This window comes from Cicer arietinum, chromosome 6 (assembly GCF_000331145.2).
Source record: "Cicer arietinum cultivar CDC Frontier isolate Library 1 chromosome 6, Cicar.CDCFrontier_v2.0, whole genome shotgun sequence".
NCBI classification, from domain to species: domain Eukaryota; kingdom Viridiplantae; phylum Streptophyta; class Magnoliopsida; order Fabales; family Fabaceae; genus Cicer; species Cicer arietinum.
Window position 1 is genome coordinate 696,437 of NC_021165.2, and position 23,785 is coordinate 720,221.

At 27.0% G+C, this 23,785-nt stretch overlaps 3 protein-coding genes across 4 annotated transcripts; all 3 read right to left on the bottom strand.

The window, feature by feature from the left end:
• Positions 1–1,009: 1,009 nt before the first annotated feature.
• LOC101504281 (uncharacterized) lies at positions 1,010–2,681 on the bottom strand. The gene is made up of 2 exons (XM_004503079.4): positions 2,250–2,681; positions 1,010–1,378 (listed from the first exon to the last, which is right to left on the bottom strand). The coding sequence occupies exons 1-2, from the start codon at positions 2,500–2,502 to the stop codon at positions 1,203–1,205; spliced, it is 429 nt and encodes a 142-aa protein (XP_004503136.1). The 5' UTR covers positions 2,503–2,681; the 3' UTR covers positions 1,010–1,202.
• A 7,753-nt stretch (positions 2,682–10,434) lies between these two features.
• Positions 10,435–16,184, bottom strand: LOC101504614 (protein PTST, chloroplastic). Of its 2 annotated transcripts, XM_073370480.1 has the most exons (10): positions 15,950–16,183; positions 15,760–15,833; positions 13,799–13,842; positions 13,393–13,699; positions 13,183–13,272; positions 12,950–13,018; positions 12,312–12,417; positions 12,036–12,124; positions 10,703–10,815; positions 10,435–10,611 (listed from the first exon to the last, which is right to left on the bottom strand). In XM_073370480.1, the coding sequence occupies exons 3-10, from the start codon at positions 13,819–13,821 to the stop codon at positions 10,509–10,511; spliced, it is 900 nt and encodes a 299-aa protein (XP_073226581.1). In that variant the 5' UTR covers positions 13,822–13,842; positions 15,760–15,833; positions 15,950–16,183; the 3' UTR covers positions 10,435–10,508. The 2 variants fall into 2 exon arrangements, with proteins under 2 accessions (XP_073226581.1, XP_004503137.1); XM_004503080.4 differs by lacking the exon at positions 15,760–15,833 and having other exon boundaries at positions 15,950–16,184.
• A 2,099-nt stretch (positions 16,185–18,283) lies between these two features.
• LOC101504933 (protein C2-DOMAIN ABA-RELATED 1-like) lies at positions 18,284–20,369 on the bottom strand. Its single transcript, XM_004503081.4, has 3 exons — positions 20,084–20,369; positions 19,343–19,438; positions 18,284–18,669 (listed from the first exon to the last, which is right to left on the bottom strand). The coding sequence occupies exons 1-3, from the start codon at positions 20,198–20,200 to the stop codon at positions 18,379–18,381; spliced, it is 504 nt and encodes a 167-aa protein (XP_004503138.1). The 5' UTR covers positions 20,201–20,369; the 3' UTR covers positions 18,284–18,378.
• Between the last annotated feature and the right edge of the window lie 3,416 nt (positions 20,370–23,785).

The window sequence follows — 23,785 nt, forward strand, 5'->3', positions numbered from 1 at the left end:
AACACAAGATGATTCATAAGCTCCACACATACACATTAACTTTCATTATTATTATCTTATTATTATTTTATTTTATCTCATATCCATTATTGACACATGCTTAAACCAACCCCTCTCCCCATCCCGCAAAAAACTTATTCTTCTATTACTAAATTTTATGGTCCATATAAAACAGAAAAAGGTTCTTTAACTCTCTACCTTTCGTTAAACAGCCCATGGCTACCTTCAATTATGAGAATATTATTTCCCCTTTATGCTTTAATATATTCTAAACACGACTTTGAATTTAATTTTGATTGAATAAATTTTATAAAATTAATTTTAGTTGAAAGTAATTTTTTTTACAAATAAAAGCTTAGAGCATGTCATTAATATGTTCGATATAATTTGGTACTTCCACCAAAATTAAGTTTTTAAATGCAATGATTTATGGCTGAAAATAATTTCTGGATGGTAGTCAAATGTTGTAAAAAAAATAAAAACGGGTGGTAGTCAAATATACTAGCTCAATCTTTTTTGTATGTTCATACTATTTTGTATTATTTGAATGTGTTAACTTTACTTTTTCATATTCTAAAATGAATTAGTAATATTTTTCATATTTTAAAATAAATTAATAATATTAATAAGATACATCTTTTAAAAAATAATAAATGCAGATAATAATTTAAAAGTGTGTTTATATTTAAGGACAATTTTTTATTTTATAATTAGAGACAGACTTAGTAACTAATTTGTGGTCAAATCACATTTAACCAATCCAAAGAGGTAGATCCAAAATATGCTAATTGTTCATAAACAAAAATTGATTAAAACTGAAAAAAAATATTAATAACACACTGTTTTTTATTAGTTGAATTTTATATAAGATATATTACATTTGAAGGAGCCCACATAAATTTAATAGATTTCCTATGAATTTCAATTAATAGAAAAAAGTGTATATTAAATAGAGTGCACTTCTAAAAAAAATTGAAATTCATAATCTATCTTTACAGGTTGCTTGTGATATAAAGAAACCCATTATTATTTATATAACTTTCTATAGTACAAGTATCATTTTGTTGTATTAATAACTAAGAAGTGAAGAAGAAGAATGTATAGACTTCAATGTTAAGGCCACTATCATGTAATGTGACCTTGAGCATAATCCAGAATAGAAACTGAATTTTAGAACACATTCACAATTGAAGATGTGATTATCAATTGGATAAGATTTTCGAAACAAATGATTTGTTTAACCAAGCTTTCCAGCCACCATTGCTCTTTTGAGATCTCAGCTCTGATTGTGGTTCTTTCATTGATGGGTGAACCTGCTTTTTGCACAGCACGAAATTCCTCCCCTCATAAGATCCTATTGGTTCCAATGGATTCAGAGCTATCCAAAAAGTTTCACCAAATAGAATAACACTTTAGTCTTTAGCTTATAATCAAAAGGAATCAAACTTTACAATATGTAGTACCATTAGGACATGACATTGGTACAATTTAATTTTATGTTAGGATAAAGTATATGATAAAAGTTATTTTGAATAAAATTGGTAGAATTTATTTCGTTAAATTTAACTTTGAAGCCAAGTAGTTTATATAAGAGATGTGTTATTTATTGGTGACAAAGGAAAGAGAAAATAAAATTAAAAAAACCAAAATTGTAAAATTATACTAAGTTAAAATATTATTGTAGTATAAACTTTTCAATATAACACAAAAGCTAATCTTAGTCAACTCAGGATTCAGAAGTTTTATTAGGAAATAACCAAACAGTGTTCAATTCAATCACTAAAATTAGCTGTTGATAATACACATACAATAGGGATCAACATGGTGAGAAAAAAGGACTTACTACTATACATAAACATGTAATTAAAATATAATAAGTATATATAAACATGTAATTAAAATATAATAAGTATATATAAACATGTAATTAAAATATAATAAGTATATATAAACATGTAATTAAAATATAATAAGTATATATACACATGTAATTAAAATATTTTCCTTGCCTTAAGAACCATATTCCATCTGTGGCTACTACCTGACCCAACTCAATGTGTCATAACCCCACAATTTGAAATTTTTAATTCTATTATTTTCATTGAAAAATTTGAACTCATTTTTCACTCTATACAAATATAAAATCTCCGATATAAATTTTTTTACATTCTTCCAAAAAAATAGAGAAATTTTTTACATTCTTCCAAAAAAGAAAAGAGCTATTTCATGGTAAAGAAGCATTAGCATACCATAAAATTCTGCATTTGGATGATAAAGAAGGAAATTGGAAGCATTGAAACCAAGAACAGGAAGCCTTCCTTCTCTTGCATAGGATTTAAGGGCAGTGTCAATGACCCCAGAAACAAGCTCTTTCTCATTCACCACAAACCTTATAGGACCCGAACTTCCCATGATGTTTATAGTAACCAAAAACCTTTTGTTGTTCCCTGCTTTTTGGTCTCCCCTGTTCCTGTTCTTCTCAAAAACGCTCTTTTTCATCATGCTTTGTCTTTTTTTCTTCAAATCTAACAGTGACCCAGATGAAACAAAATACAAAAGATTGGAACTTTGGTGGTGAAAAACGAATTGGTAACTAAATTTGTTTAAGGGTCAAGGCCAAGGCAGCGATAGTACCAAACATTCTTGGAGGAACCAAAAGAGGAAGGAGATGGTTGTGAAGCAAATTGGAATAACATGAAAGGAAGATAAATACGCAACATTCAATACAAAATTGGAAGTTTTGAAGATGACGAAGAATGCATCAAGTTCAGGAAAAGAGGAATATGGAAATGTTTAAGCCTGCACCGGATGCTTCTCCTTATGTACTTATTTTTATTTTCTCTATATTGTTGTAATTTTTCATTTACTTTATTTTCAAGGGTTTAATAGTCATACACTCTACAAATATCAATTTTTTATTTCACATTTTCAGTTTCAAAATAACAACATAAATTCTAAAATTATTTTAGACTTACTTTGGATGCTATTTATTTATTATTTTATTCTTATTTTTAAATACCTTTATTCCAACTAATATTGGATCGTTCACTAACACCCTCACTTTATTCTATTTTGTTTAGTTGCACCATTTTTTTCTAAGCATTATGACCTCTAAAACATAAGTACTTCTACCGAGGTACTGATTACTTACCCAATACAGATATTTATATCAAATTGTAGGTATATATAAGTTTATTTGTTGTTGTAATTAAAAAAAAAATTTAAAAATTTTATTTGTAATTTTATATTATGAATTAAATAATTTATTTATCATAATTAAATTATATATATAAAGGATCATATTTTTTAGGCTAAATTACATCTGTGGTCCCTTAACTTAATTTCAGGTAACGTTTTAGTCCTTTATCTTTTTTTTTTTTTCCTACTTGGTCCTTTATTTTAATTTTAAGTGACAATTTGATATTTTATGTTTTAAAATTTCAATAATGTTATCCTTTTTTATACAAAAATTCAAAAAAAAAATTTAATCAAAACTCATAAAATTAATTATATTCTTCAATATAATACAAATTTCATCAAATTCGTAACGCAAAACTTCAAATAAACTCATATTTTCATACTTTATTTGATATTGTTAGGAATAAAGGACTAAATCGGAAAAAAAAAGATAAAATACTAAAACGTTACCTGAAATTAAGTTAAGGGACCACAGATGTAATTTAACCTATTTTTTATTGACATATACATATCTTACTTTTAAAAAAAATATTATATCTTGATCGATACGGTACATTGAGATAACAAAATGAATGAATTAGATACACTTGATTTTGGAAAGTATTGGATGGATCAATACAATACATTAATCTATTTACAATTTACTAAAATTTCTTAAAAGAAATTAATTATAATTTATCCATTAAAAATAATATAATACATTCAATATCATAGTTTTAATAAATGAATATTCATCTAATAACTTTTTTTTTTTAACATTTTAATAAATTAATTTTCAGATTTATTATTATTTTTAAAAATAATATTATTTCTTATTTTAAAAAACTATATTTTCTTTTGATAGAAAAATTCAGTTTTTTATATTTATTTTTTAAAAAAATATTGTTATTTTTTAAAAACAAAAATTAATAGTATTATTTATTATATCTGAAATACTGTTTTTATTTTTATTTTAAAATATGTATTTATATTATTTTAAAAATGTGTTTATTATTTATATAAAAAAACAATTTTCCCAAAAAAGTGTTTTTTTTTACACTATTTTTAAAATAAAATTTAAATTTAAATATTATTAATTAAAAATATGAAAAAAAATAGAGAAGGTGGTTGGTGGACCGGTGGTGGTATGCGGCACGATTTTGGTGGTCACCATAATAGAGCTCGATCACGACAATAGAATTTAAATGACTCACGACGGTGATAAAACTCTGACAACTCAGAGTGGTCGGCGACAAAATTATAGTGTCGACCACCACTAACCACTCCAATATAATTAACTAAATCAAACATAAATATATTTTAATATTTAAATTTTTATTTTAAAGCAAAAATAATTTTGTAAAATACTAAAAAAAAATCAGTTTTGTAAAAATAAATTCAGTAAAAATTATAATAAGAAATTTAGTTTTTAAATAAAATTATTTTTAAAAACTACCTAATTTTTAAAATATAAAAACTATTTCTTTTAAATTATAAACAAAAAATGATTTTTTTAAATTATAAAAAAAGCTCCATTTTTATGTAAAAAAAGTTTTTTTTTAACAATTATAATAATATTTATCAAGGTATCTAATTTATAATAAATTAATTATTAAATTACACAATTAGCCCTTTAATTTATTTTTGTGATTTCATTTTGGTCATATAATTATTTTATGTTCAATTTTGATCTCTTAACTTTACTTTTGTCTTTATGTTAATTTACCTTAGTGACATTAGTTATGGTGGGTGATTGGTATTCTCTAAATCTGATATGGCAATAGTATATATATCTTAAATAAATATAGCAAAAAATTTAAGTGGAAAAAAAGCTTTTAGTTTTAGAATATGGGATTTATTAAAGGTTTGAAAAAATTGAGGATTTTTTAATATGGGATTTATTAAAATTTATTGAATTTGGAGTTTATTAAGATTTGTTGAATTTGATTTGAATGAGTTGTTTCAGGTTATGCTGAGAACATGTTTATCTATTTTTCTTGGATTGTTTTTTATTTTTTATTTTTTTATTTTCTTTCTTATTCTTTTGTTTTTGAGTTGGGAGAAAAACTGAGAAGATGAATATTTAAAAGGAAAAAGAAGATGACGAATAGAATCCTTATTTTAGAAGAAGGGGAAAAACAATGAATGCACCTACACAAAATTAACATAAATGTCTTGCTTTGACTAATAATATAAAGTTGAGGATTTTGTATGTATATATTCTTTTTTAAAAGAAAGTTAATTAATTGCTTTACTTTGAAAATTATTTTTTTAAATGTTTTACATTTTTTTTTTAGTAGGAAGTTGTTATCTAGAGAAGCTACCTGAAGACTAATATTTTGAAACTCAATAGAAAGTCGTTTTTTAAGGAAGCGACTTCTAACTGAGTAATATTACTCAGTTATAAGTCGCTTCTTCAGAAAACGACCTTCTATTAAATTTTAAAAAATTGGTTTTCAGGTGATCGCTTCCCTAGAGAACGACATCTTATTGAAAAAAAAAAAGTAAAATAGTTAAGGAAATAATTTTCAAAGTAGAACAATTAATAAAATTTCTTTTAAAAAAGGATATATATATACAAAATCCTCAACTTTATATTATTAGTCAAAGTAAAAAAAAAGTAAGGCATTTAGGGAAATAATTTTCAAAGTAGGACAATTAAGGAAATCTTTTTAAAAAAATGAATATATATATATATATATATATATACAAAAGTCTAAAGTTGAGGGATTAAAATGAAACAAAAAATTATTATAAAATCACACTAAAAACACAAAATAAAGTAAATGGACCAAATATATAATTTAGCTTAAATAAATCTAATACATTGAATTTAATTCAAAATCATATTTAATTCATTGGATTTGTAAAAAATGATGGATATATTAATTTCTAGTTTTAAGTTATAAAAACTAATCATACACCACATTAATTTAAAATAATCAAACTAATTAAAAGGTAATATAATTTCTTATTAAATGCTAAAGTGCACAATATAACATTCGTCAAAATTGTACGAATTACCAAACTTTCTCTCTTATATTCTTTTTTATTTGATTGACCAATTGTCTCTCAAAATTGAATGTGCAACGGTGGATATCTCTTGCAGCATCAAAATCCGAAGTGTTTACTTTACCACCATCAGCCTCTGCATAGATAATATATATATCTTTGGGTAACCGAGCAAGTTAACTGTATTTTTTATAGACAGTTAGTTTTGTTTTTATGGTATTTGACCCCTCTTATTAAAATAAAAAAAAAAAAACATGAGGATGCATGTGATCAATTAATGCAATTTAATCCTACTTCTAGTCTCAATTATAAGATTTTGTTTGTTCCATTTATAAGAAAAAATGGTGAGTTTTAAAATATATTTATTATTTAAATTTTTTATTTATTTAATGTTTGTCTTTTAAATATCGTTAAGTGCATTTAATGTTTTACATTTTTCTATCAATAATATATTTATAAGAATATTCAAAAAATGATAGTAATAAATAAGTTCATTGGTATAGATATTTTTTTCTTCTTCTTATATTTATAATCATAATTATAGGAAGTAACTTTTTTTTTTTATTGAAAAAATTTAAGGTGAAAGAATGATACTCAATTCAATGATAAATTCAGGACTATGAATTAGAGTTTTTAAATTTTTAACTTCATTAATGAAAAATTATTATAAATTATAATATCTACAAATAAAACCAATTACAAAATTTAATATACAGATATAAAATGTTAGTGTAATAATTTTTTTTATTTTATTGTTTATAACAATTAAATTTATAATTTAGTCATTTTTTACTCATTCAAAAAATAATTATTTAAAATTAACCGCATAATATTCTTAACTTATAAAATAGAAGGGAGTATCATAAAATATTAGACAGGTAGTCATAGTCTTGAGACACTAGAAAATATGATTATAAAAAAAAGGAAATAAAAAAAAGGAAAAGAAAAATATGTAATAATAAATGAATATCAACATGTGAGGAGAGAAAAGAATGGAGGGCAGCTGTTGCACCAGTATCACGTGGGAATGCAAAAATGAAAAATCAAAGTGTGCAAATTTAATTTCTTTAAGATGGTAAGGCATAAATTTTAAATCTCAGGGGTGCAAGTGAATCCCTCAACATCATATAGGCATAGATAAATTCAAAGTCAAAACACCTTAAGATTCATTGATGCACTTTAATAATTGAACGTGTCAGTATTTGAATTAGTATCTTGTGATAAATTAATTACTTATTTTCCTCTCAAACATGGATAAATTCATAGGTCCATTTCTGTATAGGGTATAAAAACAAAAAACAAAAATATATGTTTAGTCTTTAATCTTTTAAGGGTGGAATTTTTTAATATTAATAACAGATAAAAAGCAAAATGAAAAAAACATTACTTTTTTAATCCTTTGTTTTTAGGGTAACAAGGTTATAGTAACTTGAAGTTTAGTCAAGAAGTAAGTAAAATTTGGTCATTTGAATTTGAGTTTTTTCAAATAATTTCTTTTTAATTAAAATTTATTAACTACTTGAGTCCAATTAATTAAGTAAATATAATTTTTTTTGAAAGAAGATAACATAATTTGATTTTGATGTTGTTTTAAGTTGATATATTTAATTTGATGGGAATAGTTTTGGACTAAAAAATGAATGTCAATGTAATAGAAGGTAAGGACTGTACTACTTAGTGCCTTGTTGGTGGGATATACATTTGGTGCAGTATTCTTTATGGGAGGAAATACTAAATGGAGCAGGCAAGTATCAATTGGTGAAGTTAATGAATTGATGGGGTCAGGTAAGGTATTGGTCTATTGCAAAGCTGCATTATTCTAACGTTGCGTTCATTAACAAATTTGTTAAAGTTCCCATCTCACCTTGAATATTCCTCTCATGTTCTTTGAGTCATTAAGTAAATTAGTTCTCAAAATCAATTAAATTAATCTTTCAATTTATGAATATGTCTATAAAATATGATTGTCTTAAAGTTAAATTTGTCAGTAATTTTAACTGTGTATGAATTAATTAAGAGAGAATATGAAAATCTAAATTTTATAATAAATTTCTTCTCAAAATAAAATTTCACAAATAAATTTATTCATATTGTGATAATATTAACGAGAAATCAAAGTGAATAAGATACATATTCAACTAGTATCTCACGTAATAGTTTTTATTCAATAATTAACAATAAAAATTTATATATAAACTATTAATTTATAAACAAAATGTCACTCTCTCTTTCTTAAAATAATTGTGGCATATGTAAAATATATTTATCTAAAAAAGATTATCGTTTTCAATGAAACATTTATTACTTTTTTCTCAATTATATCATCTTATTATTACACTTTACATTATTTATAAATTATTATTCTCTATTTTGCATTAATTGTAATGACAATACACTAATAGGTGTTATGAATAAATTAGTAAAATCACAATTTTTTTTTTAATTATCATATTTTTTTAATCCGTGTGAAATGATCAAATACAATATTATGAAACACATGAAGTAATAAATTAATGGTGATATTAATTTTTTGGATTTAAATAAGATCTTCTCTGATGTCTCATAACTCACCAAGTAAGCTACCTACACATGAAATATATGAATTATTTTAAATGTCTTTATAATTTTAGAGATATATTTGTTAATTTATAAAATTAAAAGTCTAATTTAACCAACTTTACACTTTCTTTAAAATATATTATTTTCTTTTATGCTTTGTTTGGATATGAAAAGAAAATAAAAAGAAAGAACGTTGGAGGAATAAATGTAAAATGACTTTTTAGTTGTTTAATAAAAAAGAAAATAATAAAAAATAATTTATATATAATATTTATTTATATAATTTATAGATGAATATTTTTTAATATACATAAAAAAATAATTATAATATATAAAAATAAAAATGGAAGAGGCATTGTGGAAATCGAGGTGATAAATTAATTCAAGAAAAATAAAATAAAAAAATAACATGATATACTAGTATACAAATTAATTAAAAGCATTGACCATTTTGTAAATTTATCAATGTTTATTGTTTTTTTTCTTCAGTTTTCTTTCCAAATCAAAAGGGAAACAATTTGGATGTGGTATGGTATCCACCAAATTCATGCTTTCTTTTCTCTCTGATAAACCAACCAAACAATGGAAACCCACTTTCCAAAAAACTTTTCATTAATTCTCTATATTTTATTTGCTTCATTTTTATGTTGTACCAAACATAGTGTGACTGTGTGAGTTTGAGGCTCTCACTGTCAGTCCTACGTGGGCACATAAAATGTTAGCGTGCTTGGATATCACTGCGATGACTCCTTCATGTTGTCATTTATAATAAAAACAATCCGACTTGTATCTATTTGATGTATGTTGGTAATTCATATCTTTGACGTCAAGTTTGAGTATTTGAATCCAATAAGATAGAATATGGGTTACAAAATTGGTACTCAAATTCGACCCTATACGGGTCTACGGGCTTTTGAATTGTCCACAAATTTTATTTATAAATAAAATTATTTCTTTTAAAATAAAAGAATTTAAGTAAATAATTTTCTATCATTTTAATTTTTAATTAATAAAATTTTATGTCAAAAATAAAATAAATTGAATCTAAGTACGTGTTTTAGTTCAGAAATTAAGATACAAACAATTTAGAGTTAATGTGTAGCAATGTAAATAATATTAAATATTTAATTATTTAAAAAATATATATCTAATATGTACACTTATATACAGCTATATAAAAAATAAAGCTTAATAAATATTTTAGTAGCAAAATAAATATCAATAAATAAAATTAATATGCATATTAATGTTTTTGTTATTTTTGTAATCAATAATTAATAATATTAAAATTAAAATTAAATATTTAATTAATGCGGATTATCCAATGCCTGGCCGGACTAGTCCATCATGGCCTCAAGTTTATACAAACTAGACTCAAGCTCTATACTTTCTTTTTCGGACTGCCCATTTGAACGTTCATTTTGACAACTCTTTGTTCACATCAAAATTAATTTTACAAAATTAAAGTTTGGCCAAAATTTGTTAAAGTAGTAGTATGCGCACTCTTTCACATTAATTTCAGTTTGATCCCTTAATTTTTTTTTACAGACCTTAAATTTAATTTCTTTTGAAATTTTTCTTTCATGCTATCATATTATTTGGTGTTACAATCCAAATGTCATGAAAATTGCGGAATTTTTCCAAAAAAAAATAATTAAACTATTGTGTGCTTATGTCCATGTTGCATATCATGTCAACAAATTTCATTAACATTTACAACCATACATGTAAGTGTTGCTAGGATTAAACATAGAGATCACTCACTCAACAATTAACAAATTATTTTTCGTTAACCCTTCACCAGTAACTGGTAACTCTTGTGATAGATGCCATTCACCATCTACTAAGAATTTGATTTCATACCTACATAACAAAAAATTGGTTTATGATTTAGAAGAAAACTCTAGGCTATAAGCATAATATGAAAGCTTCAATAAGTTGATCAAAATTGTACCTTCCAGGCCTTAGCATCAATGTTGTTGAGAACCTTGTGTAGGAACCTGTATACTCTGGTGAAAGGTGCTCTCCTTGGCTCCAACCATCAAAGCTTCCCATAACTTGCACACTCTATGGGAACAAAAGTTCAAGAAGGCAATGTGCATAACAAGACACAATGATTTTCTAAAAAAATTATGATTATGTCCCAAAATTAAGAGTTAACTTCTCATCAACGGTTGAAATTGTTTACTTTTACTTTACTGTGAGAACAACAAATCCGGCTCTAAAGAAAACTTATAGCAGAGTGGTTGTTGTAGTTTTCTATTATACAGTTCTTAAGATTACAAAATACAAAGCTTTGATTAAATACTACAATTCAGATGTAACACATAATGATGAAAAATCTATGCGAAAGAATTCAATCTATATATCCCAAACATTAGAAGCCAATGATTAGTGCTGAAATCAAAATTGTACTAGTCTATGTACTTATTTTGTTGTAAGGAAGGGCATTGCATGTTTCATCGGATGCATGTTTTTCTGGAGAAATAAAAACTCGCCGTTGAAATTAGCTTGATAATATAATCAAAGAAACTTGTATGTTATCTTCATAAAGATGAACTTTTTTGTGGGTAAGGTGGGAGAAGGAACCAGAAAAAGAAGTTTCAATGGTTCAAGTTAGTTGCATCAGCTAACTAATACTCCCTCCGTCCCAAATTATAAGCCAAAAAACACAATTTTTGTCTCAAATTATAAGAAAAAATACATTCTTTTACTGTATAAGTTTATTGTTCCAAATTTGCCTTTATATAATTAATTGAATTTATGATTTTCAAAAATATGAAATGAGTTCCCATACATGTAACAAGAGAGTTTCAGAGTTGATAAATTGGTTGGACTGAGAATAGTACTCCCTCCGAGGACCGACTACATTACTAATGTAAAGGCATCACACTAAACTTTCTTCTTAGGCCACAATTAAAAAACCATTTATTATGTTTTGGTATTCAAGCATTGCATAAAATTTTATTAAAAAACCATTTAGTTTAGGAAACAGACTTATTCTTTTTAGTAACTTTTAGAATATTCGATAAGTCTACCTGATTTTCTTAATAAGTCCGAAATGATTTTTTTGCTTATAATTTGAGATATTATATAAAATTCCTTACTTAATTCTCCTTTCCTAACACCAAGCAACTTATATACTTCACCGAGCATCCCATATTACTCGATGTGGAACTTGAGGATAATACCCAATAGTCATTAATGCAAGCAAAACACAGTCCACGTGGTACAAAGTTCCAAACCATATTCTCAATATTTTGAAATCTACTCTTGCATATGTGTACCTCAGCCATGCCGATCCAAAACACAGAAACCTCTTTCGATTGTACCGCGTCAACACCCTTTATTTGCTCCTTCAATTGTTCGTGTACCGCTACGAAGGCAAAAGCAATAATATATTTGCATAAATAAGGATACAAAAGAGGATTAAATTTCATTGCTGTTATGCTTTATTAGTTTAATAATTAGTTTATTTCTTAATTAAAACAATACAGTTGTAAAGAAGTACACATGTCTACTATATAGAGGTGGTGGATTTATCAAGGTAAATACCATTATACCTTGTAATCTAGCAACAAGGTGGGTTTGAATGTATTTTCCATTGATCTTCCTTGAACCTTCTGGGATACCACATTTAGGTATTTCTTCTGCTAATCTGACCAAAGCCTGCCTCCAAAGGACCAATATTATAGCACAGAATATGATTCTCAACAGCTTTTAATTTTGAATAATTCTATAATGCAACAAATGAATTCCAGTGAGGCAAACTAGTGTAATGCATACTAAAATTAAAAAAGATGCAATTCTTTTTTGTCATTATCATCAATTCATCGTATTGGTATAATATAGATTTAACAATCAAAAGTTGCTACAGATTAACTTATCTGTTTTTACATAGTTATATAATTTAACAATGAGTATCATTCTACTGTTAGACACCAAATTTGATTTTATTTTAAATTTACAAAGTCAATATAATGGAAGCTTTAACAAAATTTTAAATTAGTATCCTTCTCAAATTTCATGTTTACCCTCAAACTGTGTAACAAATAACAAGCTTAAAAGCGTATGCATGAACACAAAACAATTAAAATTCCTATGACAACATGATTTCATGTTTTCAATTGCAATGGTTAGGAGTTATTTTAAATTCTAAATTCAATATTCTAAAATTGAGAAGATGGCAAGAGATTTTAACCTGAACTTCAAGCTCTAAGACAGCAAGTTCACTTTTAAATTTTACCAATGCATCCTCCTTTATATACAACTGCAGAGAAAAAGAGTTACAATTTACTGCAAGGGCCTTTTCCATTTATGCATTTTCATTATATCTACTAACTATTGCTCTCAAAAAAAAAAAAAAACTTCATCTAGATTTCAATATAATGGTAATGCAAAAGATCTCAGGTATACACACACACACACACACACCTGTCTTTTAAGGAACCGATTTTGTTGGTTGGCTTCACTAAGCTTCTTAGTGAGTTTTGCTCTTTCAGTATCAGCAAGCAGTGCTATTATCTGCTCGATACAATTTGAAACTGAAGATCTAAGTAAGATAATAAATTGATTCAAGTTGCATACACACAAAAAAGGTATCTTCATTCTTCAGCAACTAAGATATGGCTAAAAAATAAATACCTGTTCATTGTTAAGTGCTTGTGACAATGTCTCATCTTCGTCTGTAGATGCATCCATATCAGCGTTAGGATTATCTCCGAATTGTAATGATGCAGATTCCTCTAACCTAGTTTGCATAGAACGTGTACTACAGAGAAATGGCCTTCTTGGATACACTGCAGTAAAAGTTTGATATGAAGAGGCTAGTCTGTTAAAGTCCCGTCTTGAATTCAAGGACGCCACATTACATGGAAGTTTCTGAGAAATTTCCCTTCCTATTGTTCTCAAAATGTTGGTAAAGAATATCCCTTGTGCTTCTAGATGACACCTATTTAAATTATAAATGAATCATGACAATTGGTATTAAATAAATATCAACCCCAATGTTTATGTACACTATTATATTTAATATCTAGTGTAAGCTTACTTTGCAATACTTATTTCCATCATGAAGAAGAGGTTTTACTTCCCCTGTCATAGAGAAGAGAAAAGGGAACTTAGGACCTAATCAAGAAAATATGCTGAAATTTACCACAAAATAAACGCTAGAAAACCAAAAAATAAGAACTTAGGATAACTGACATCAAGGAAAAAGTTTTACATACATTCCGAACAGAGGTGTTTCAAATTTATTGTCCAGATATTGATACTTTCAACAAACACAAAAAGTTAGAATATAGAGTGACTTATACATGACAGGTTTTGGCTTCCATAATGTAGGGATGAAAATCTTTATACCATAATTCAGAACTTTCTTATAAAATACTGGGATACCATGATCCTTAAGTTATTACCCCTTTCTATTGCTTTTGAGGTTTCAATGCATGTGAATTAAAAAATAATCCCTTCATGTCCTTTTAAAATGTATGAGTGTTGAATGTTACTCTTAGAGTTTGGGTTGAGCCTAACTCAACTCTACAAAACCGGCTTGTAAGATGAGCGAAGGATGCCTCTGTCATGTAAACACGTTTTCAAGTCATATCTCATCTAATGTAGGACTCTCAATACACACACCCCTCACACTCATGATTGGACACTTGGAGTGTGACCCGAGTGGCCTGATAGCGAATAGTTCAACGGATCTTGGATAAGCTCTAATACTATCTTATAATTTCGGTTGGATCAAACTCAACCCTACAAAGCCGGCTTGTAAGGTGAAAGATGTATTCCACATATAAAACATTTTCAAGTCATATATCAGCTGATATGGAACTCTCAACGGTTACCAAGGACATCAAACTAAAATGTACACTAATTAGGTTGCGACAACAAGATTTAATCCTCAACATCAAGTGGATCAATTTTACATCTACCAAATATCAACAGTGTCCCTATCCATCAAATTAACAGATTTCCTTCGAATTCTAGTATAAGCCAACTCTCCAAATGGGATTCACACATAAACTAACATGGCTTACTCTAGAAATAGATCAATCACCTTCGTTGGTTTCTAAAGCAGAATGAAGCATCTTAAAAAGCAGAGAGTGCACAACAATTACATTCAAACTGCCAACAAGACATAATGATAAAATTAAAATCTCTAACTCCAAGAAAAGGAGAGCAATGAAAATGCTTTATGGTTTCTTTTATCTCACTCATTGATTGGTTACAACTAATGACACAGCCCTTTTAAAAATATATCATCCTCATTCAACAGTAAACTCTAAAAGGCAGTATTCAGCACCAAACATTTCTCCAGCATGAAGCTAGATTGACAAATTTCCTCCATGAAAGAAGCATCTACCTTATAGATTATCTCAACCAGCAATCGACCACTACACCACCACCGCGAACAACATTTAATCCTTACATCACTAGGTGAGGGCTCATATATACATTGATTAGACAACGTCATAAGTCCCTACCATGTATTAAATTTAAAGATATGCTAATTACTACTAACTCTATCTTTCTGACTTGGCTTAAATTTTTTATCGCTCTTATTCTACCTCTAACTATTGGACTATCCTCCATCTATTCAACCCTCTTAACCGGTACTTATATGGATCTTCTCCAAAGATGAACAAACCACCTAAGATAGAATTCTACCATCTTTTCTACAATAGGAGTTATTCCAATTCCTAACCTTATCTTAACTTGTGTGACCATTCATGGGTCTTAATATTCTCATTTATGTGACACTAAGTTTATTGAGAGTCCAAATTAGATAAGATATGGTTTGAAAATGTGTTTATAGGTGGGAGCCATCTCTTGTCTTACAAGAATGTTTAGTTTCACTTAAAGATAGTTTACTTTCTTGTTGGTTATTTTTTCAATCCCCTATTTTCTTGTACTATTTTTATCACAAATCTCACCAAAAACATTAATTAATTTCATCTATGCTACTTAGATCTTAAGATTAACATCTCCCTCGATCTCCTTACTTACCACTACTACACCAATTGCTACTTATTGTTTTCTCGAATCAGCAATTAAAATTCCAATTCAGCAAAACTATCCACCTTAATAATTAAACAAGAACATTTTTAGTTTGTCGAAAACAAAGAAAAATGTAATGATACTTAAGAAAGAGTGATATATTGCAATTAAAGAAAGAAGGTGCGATGGCAAAACTTACAGAGACTATGACCGAAGAATGGCAAAAGAGAGTTTGAAGCCTTTGTCTTTGAGTTGAGTCCAACAAACATTAGCTTCTTGTGAGTGGTGAGGGACACCACCACACTATTATTTCATATCATCACGTGGCGAAGATGAAAGGCTCCGATAAATCGCCACGTGGATATTAACGATGAACCCTTTTTGTGGCTTCGATGCCTTTTTCTTCATTTCCGTCGTCTAACTAAAAAGTAAGGTAATAAAACGGGTTGAATATTCATTTAATCTGTTAATTTGTTGAAAACACGGAGCGATAGATTAAAAAAAAACTAATGCTTTTTTTTCTTTCGACTTTGCTACTAACCTAACAAAAGTAAAGGAGTGAATTGGACTCATTAATTAATAACCCCACCCAATTAAGGTATACTGTATGTATTAGGAATTCAGAGTGGCTTTGTTTTGGTATTTTAGATTGTTAATGTTGGTAAACTTATTTTCATATTTGTGTTTATGCTAGTTGGTCACTTGTGTTTGCCATTTCACTTTGATGGCGGATAATATAATATATTTTAAGCTTAAATACTATTAATTTTTTAGTTGAAATTTATGATTAATGATAGTCATATTTATTATTTATTTGTGTGAAGTGTAAAAAAAAGTTTTTGTGCTAGTCTCATAATAGAGTGATATATTATTTAAGGGGATATTATTATACTTTTATGTTTGTTTATGTGTCTTCAATATACTATCGAAAGTTAGAATTTGATAGTATATTTTACACTATTGAAAGTTATTATCCAATAAAAATGAGCAAATATTGAAAATGAATAAATATTTCTCTATTTTTATTTGATTATTTAACTTGATTCGTCTCATCTCATTATTTAACATATTAATCACGGGATAGATCAAGCAGGGTGTATCGTTTCATTTGACTGATATATTTTTTACTCGACGGTCTAAACCGACTTACTTTACTCTATTTTTTTGCGGATTAATTAAAGGACGGACATATCAAAGCGGATCCAGACCACTTTGTTATCCCTACTAAATATGAAATAATTATTAGTTACATGATATATTTATTTTATATTTATTATTATTATTTTATGGCATTTCTTCTTATTCAAATTCATTTATATCTCTAATAAATAAATTTTTATTACCTCTTTTACGTGCACGACGTGACGTGAATAATGAAAATGTGCAATATTGTTCATTGCTTATTTGCATAAATAAGTTTTTCTAGTTTAAAGTATAAACATAAATTAAAATGTTTCTGAGTAAAACATGATATTTTATTTTTTAAAGACAATATATTAAGATTAGGAGCTTGAATAACCGATGTGTATAGTGCAAAGTGCAATGAAATTAATTTAATTTATTTTCAAAATAACGTTTAATCAAATTGTTATTAAATTCAAATAAAAAAATATACTGTTTAAAAATCAGGGAAATTTAAATGTGCAATTTAGAGTTAGATACTTGGGTTCTGTTTGGAAATCTTAAAATGAGCATAACAGAATAAAATGAAATATAATGGAACATAATAAAATAATTACATATTTCATTCTATTGTTTGAATATTTTATGATGAAGTGAAGCAAATTCCCCCCAATCCGTTGTAATTTAGTAATTGAACAAATTAATTAATTTGGGTTTTCATTCTCCAAAATTGGAGAGAAAGCAAAATGAGAGTAAGTAATAAAATGTGTTGTAATGTATGTCATGAAGTTCCATTTCATTCAATGCTTTTAATGAGTATTCAAAATGACACAAAACATAGAAGAGCAAGGAAAAATGGAACTGAAACTGCCTAACACATTATGGGGCTGATTTGGCAAAAATGGTCGGAGAGTTTGAGTGGGACTAGAAAATAGACCATGAATTACTTTTTCCTATAAAATAAGAAGTCAACCCTCTCTATTCTTAATGCGTAAATAAAAGGCTCAATTGGTGTTTGTTAACACTATCCAGAGTGCAAATCTGTAGTAATGGTATCAGTTACCAAAGTTAACTCATACTCACCACATAGTAAATATCAATTTTAAGGTCATGTTTCAACAGAAACAAGCAAATAAATATACTCAACTCTTGCATATTATTCTTAAACCCCCCTTTTCCTCTCAAGCAATTATCCTTTTATATGTTTTCACAAGTTATATATCATCAAATAAATTTGTTAGTCAAGAAAAATTCCTGAAAAAAATATGCAGAAAACAACTAGCATTTACCATTCTTTTCACTCACTATCATTGCTACACAGTCGATGAGAATCCAGCAAAAAACAACGCATCTTAACATGTCGAACTATTTGTAAAAGTTAAGTGAAAAGTTAAAAAGATCAAAGTAGAGATGAAATTAAAGCATAAGATGTTATTGGTTTATAAGGCTATAACTCTCATATATATAGTTATATCTATAATAACATGCCAACAAATATTTTTTAACCTACAAACCCTTTGAACCAGGAATATCAATCCAATTCAATTGAAGCTCCACTTCCCCACTTTCAACATTTCTTAGTCTAAGAACCATGTTTTGGAAATATTTGCCATCCTTCAAAACAATGTGACTCTCTTCTGCTAAACAGTTTTTTCTGCAAGGTTGCACCTTTGTAACTATAGTTTCATTTGGGAGACCTTCTAATCGCATCTTGACCGCTTCAACAAATGGACCGATGTCAAACTCAGCATCCCCCATTTTGTCATCCATGCTGAACATGTCCTTATCGTACACATGCTGCATCACAAGATCGTTATATTATTGTGCACGTTGAATTCAGCTAACAGAATATGATACTTTCTCTGTCTCATATTATATGTCATGTTTAGAATATTTATTTGCTTCAAATTATTTGTCATTTTAAAATATTCAGGTAGTATTAATTATAGTAATCAATTCTTCCACCTAACTCAAATTACTATAGTAAGGACAATTTAGTTGAAAAACATTGCTTTACCTAGAAAATGAGAGTAAATAATTACTTTCTTAAGATGTGTGTTTTACCTTAAACAACATATAACATGAGATGGAGGGAGTAATAAATTGAACTAATCCTAAGTTCTAACTTTTATGATATTTCATAGGCTTAGAAAGTAAAAAGCTGTGCTTTGTTGTAACAAACTCCTCATTTGATAATGTTAAAATCCCCAATATTTAACATCTTTTTTGCTATAAGGTCGTGTTTGTATGATTTTAGAGGTGTTTTGTCATATATGGATCAAATTTCTGTCAATTAAAAAGTCTCATCTTGATTACTGTCATTTTTTTGGGTACAAATCTTGATTACTGTCATATGATAATAATAGTGATATGCATCAGTAAGAAAGTCAGAGCAAGCAAATTTCATTTCTGTAATTAACCTAAATTTTGATTTTAAACCACACACACTGTTAGAAGAAAAGTTACTTACTAGACTGATTGGAGTACGAGGATCTGAAATAGATAAAGTCAAGTCCTCATTCCACTCAGGATTTAGATTCTTCTTCACTACCCTAGTCTTCAGCTTCTGCATGTGACATCAAATACAGCAATGAGATGCATAAGGACAAGATTGTTGAATACAGTAACCCCGAACTTATTGTTGAATATATGGTGTATTCTAACCATAAAATATATAGCTAGGAATTAGGTAGGATAGATACTTAACTTAAGAAAAATTCCACCGTAGACCAGTGCTTAAAAGTCGCTCGAAAGTCGAAACTTTAACAATTATCAATGACATTCTTCAGAAGTATAAGTTAATGGTTCTTCTCATCATTCTTGAAGGTACGTCATTCTCTCAGTCATAAAGAATAGCAACACCGTTAACATATACTTCTAAAGAACATCGTTGATCGCCGTTAGAGTTTCAGATAACTTTTAATCATTGATCTATAGGTGGGCTATCTACATATACTTCATAACCCCAAACATAAATTTCAGCCGATCTTTCAAGAAATTGACTTAGTTGCAGTGCTAAGTACATAGTCTAGTTGTCAAATATTGATTGAAAGGCTAATTTGAGATTCTTACAATTTATTTATGAAAACAACTTAAACTAAGTTCTAAAACCATCTATGCATGTTGAGATGAAAATCATGAAAACAAACTAAGGTAAAACAAACATCAAATTTGAGCAAGAAAAAGATTAAACAAAGTGAAGAAATTTGACCTGCTTTCCCATTTTGATGACAACATATGGATCACTGCTCACAACATCCCTGATAGCAAGATTGACACCTCTTTGAACATGAATTTTGAGCAATCCCAACAAATTCTCCATTGACATAATATGTTAAATTCCACTGATAACAAAATGAGGAAATTCAAGTGAAATTGAATATCAAGAGAGAAAAGGTGATGCAGTGGACCCCTGACTAAAGTACAAAAATGTTGTAGATGCATTTATTTATAATCTAGTAAGTTATTTCTTCCTTGTTCTCTCTTTATTGCAAAAGTCATTGCTCTGTCGTAAGATCCATCTAAATAATATTTAATATAATAATTGTTTCATTTTCGTAATTTAATAATTTCAAAAGGTTAGGATTAATTGATATTTTTACCATTTCAATCAATATTATTTGGTACAGCTGTATTCATACCATAAATAAAACAAGTATTTTCTGTTATATAATAATGGGAAAATTTACTGAATTTTGTAAGTACGCCAAATAATATAGAATTAGAATAAAAAAACCTTTTAAAATTTACAACCCTTCTTGTTATTAAAAAAATTAAAGTTTACAACCTTCCACCCATAAGAGCACCTTTAAGTTTTTTCACAAATAAAATAAAATAAAATATAACAATTGTATAAAATTATTTGTATCAATTATTGAAACTACATATACATAAGTATTAATTTATGAATACATTTAAAATAAAATAATCAATGTTGAATTGAAAAGGTAAAACAACATTTATTTTAAAATATTTATTGAAAAATTATTTTCGTTATTAAAATAATAGTCAAAGAACAATAATTGGTAAGAGTTACATGTTTGTAAACTCCACCCAAAAAAATGAGGGGATTGATTAAAAAATTAAAAATAAATATTACAATTGCAAAGTTTGAACTCATCCATTATTTGACTACGCCCTTGTCAATTTTCTATTTTTTAATAATTTTTGTTGGGTCGATGTGGGATTATCTTAATCGGCGTGTAGATTATAGTATATTGGGCATGGTTCAGCCTAAGCTCGAATATGTATAGCCCAAGCCCAAATATTGAAGTTCTCTTCTTCAACAAAAAAATATATTGTTAATATATTCAACTACATTAAAAAAAATTGAACTAATTAAATAGTTTATGAATTACAGCACATATTTAAGATAAATCACTTAACTAAATTAATTCAAAAATCAGTTTAACAATTTTAAATTTTTTAAACTTAATTAAGATTCTTTTTTGAAATTTATTTTTCTTGAAAAAAAAAATAAAAACGTCTTTTTTTTTTCAAAAAAAATTAAATCTATATTTTTGGAATTTTTTTGAAAAAAATTGAAAACATTTTTTCCTAAAAAAGTTTTGAATTTTTTTTTATGAAAAATAATCGAAACATTTTTTTTGAAATTTTTTTATATTTATTTTTCTTGAAAAAATTTCATGAAAAAATCGAAATATTTTTGTCAAAAGAATTTTGAAATTTATTTTCAAAAAATAATCAAAACTATTTGTCTCGAAAAAAAAAATTATCAAGAAATTTTTAATATCTATTTTTCTTAAAAAATACTCTCGAAAAAATCAAAAAAAAATTGCAAAAGAATTTTAAAATTCTTTTTTAAGAAAACTTGTTTGAAATCGATTTTAACTTAAAATTTATTTCAAATATTAAAGTGGTTTATATTTATAAATCGGTTCAAAAACTATTGTGAACTTGATTCAAAACTGATTTTTAAAAACAGAATATAATACAATCTAGTACAGTTTTTACATCATAAACACCCTTAACTTCAACTTCTTACATAAATAATAATAGTTGCCACCTCTTATATGTATTTTGGAAATCAGCTTTGCAATATATAGTACGATATGTAACACATGTCAAAGACAAGAAATTTTACATTTTCACTATTAAAAAGAGTGTGGGGTTTGACACCAAACATGGTGGGTAGATATGTGAAGGGGGTCGGTGTTTTTCTTAAATAAAGATACAGTTTCTTTTAATCGGAAGTATACTTTTGAAAAAATACGTGTAGTTTTTGAAAAATGTATAAGGGAAAAAATATTCTCGAATAATAAAGTATACATCCGCGATCCATAAAATATGTAAAGCTGTAAAAATATTTTTCGGACACCCTTAAAATCTTGACATGAAGAAAATGTATTTATGTTTGTGGATATTATTAGGGTTGAGCATATCCAACCAGTTTATTTAATCAAATCCAAACTATCTAAATGGACAAATTTTATTGGAAACCAAGAACGTTCTTGGTTTGTGACTGAAAACGGAGAACGTTATCCGTATTCAGTTTCGTGTAATTCAAGTTAGTTTGATTGTATGTAATCAACTAACTAACTAACCACTTAGTTAATTAGTTAGTTAAAAAGAAGTTAATTAGAAACAATGTAATAGAGGCTATGTATAAATAGCATACTTTCTGGTTTTACTTCCATTACAAGTACAATGCCAATAAATTTGATATGTGAACGATTATAACATATCACGAGTTATGTAAATTTGTTAATGTAGAGTATTTACAAGTTTGAGTGGTCGAACGCGTAAGAGAAAAAAAAGATTTACGATTGTTCGAATTCAATTGCTTAACTTAAAATTTTAGGTATAAAAATTCAAATTTTTATGATGAGTCTCTTTTAAACATAACATTACTAATATGATAAATGAGTTGTTTGTTTGATAAAAATTTGAATCATCGACAACAATATTAAAAAGTCAATATATTTTTTCCTTAAAAAAATACATTTGAAAATAAAATAAACAAATTGAACCAACTAGTTATGCTAAACCCTAATATTAAAGAAAAAGAATATTCCAATAAGAAATAAAAAGTCAACCACCTGAATCAACTCACTCACATGATTCGCGAACCCGCATTAACCGAAATTGCCTAAATTGGTGCAAAAATTGAATTATTGGTTCAATTTAGACTAAAATTGAGTTTGTTCTTATTCATACTTGATTGATGTTCAACTATATTGAATATATACACACATAGACTGATATACGCTATGAATTGTGGGGGCACACAAACCACTAAATTTTTTAAGGAATATAATAAAATATACATAGATTACTTTATGGATAAATAGTTATTGTAGTTTTTGATTTTGTGAAACGTTATAATTATAATTATTAAATGTATCAAAATTATAAACATTTTTAAGTATCACTTTTGATGGTAATTTTATCAGTTAAATTTAATAATAAAAAATACATTTGAAAATTAAACTAACTAATAAAAAAAATGTATTTAAAAATCAAAATAACTAATAAAATATATATTTAAATATATTTTTGTTATTGTGAAACATTCAACTCCTATAATAACAACATCACTCATGAATTTAAGAGCTAAAATAATTGTTTATTCATTGTACGACATTTGACAAACACGAGTAACACCTACCCCACTAAAAATCAACACCTTGACAAGGGTGCTGCGAAGCCAATAAACCAAATTTAAAACTTATTCAATGGCACAACACAATAAAAAAAGACTTTATCCTTCAAAGTTTTTCTTTTCTACGTTTTGAGAAGAATAAGTTGAATCGTTTAGAACTATTGGCACTAGATTTTCAACTTAAAACTTATTTATTAGACTAGGAAATATGCCGTGTAGCTGTTGATATGTTCAATTTTTTAGTTATATATGATATTGCATGTCACAATTGCAACAACTAAAACAACTTTA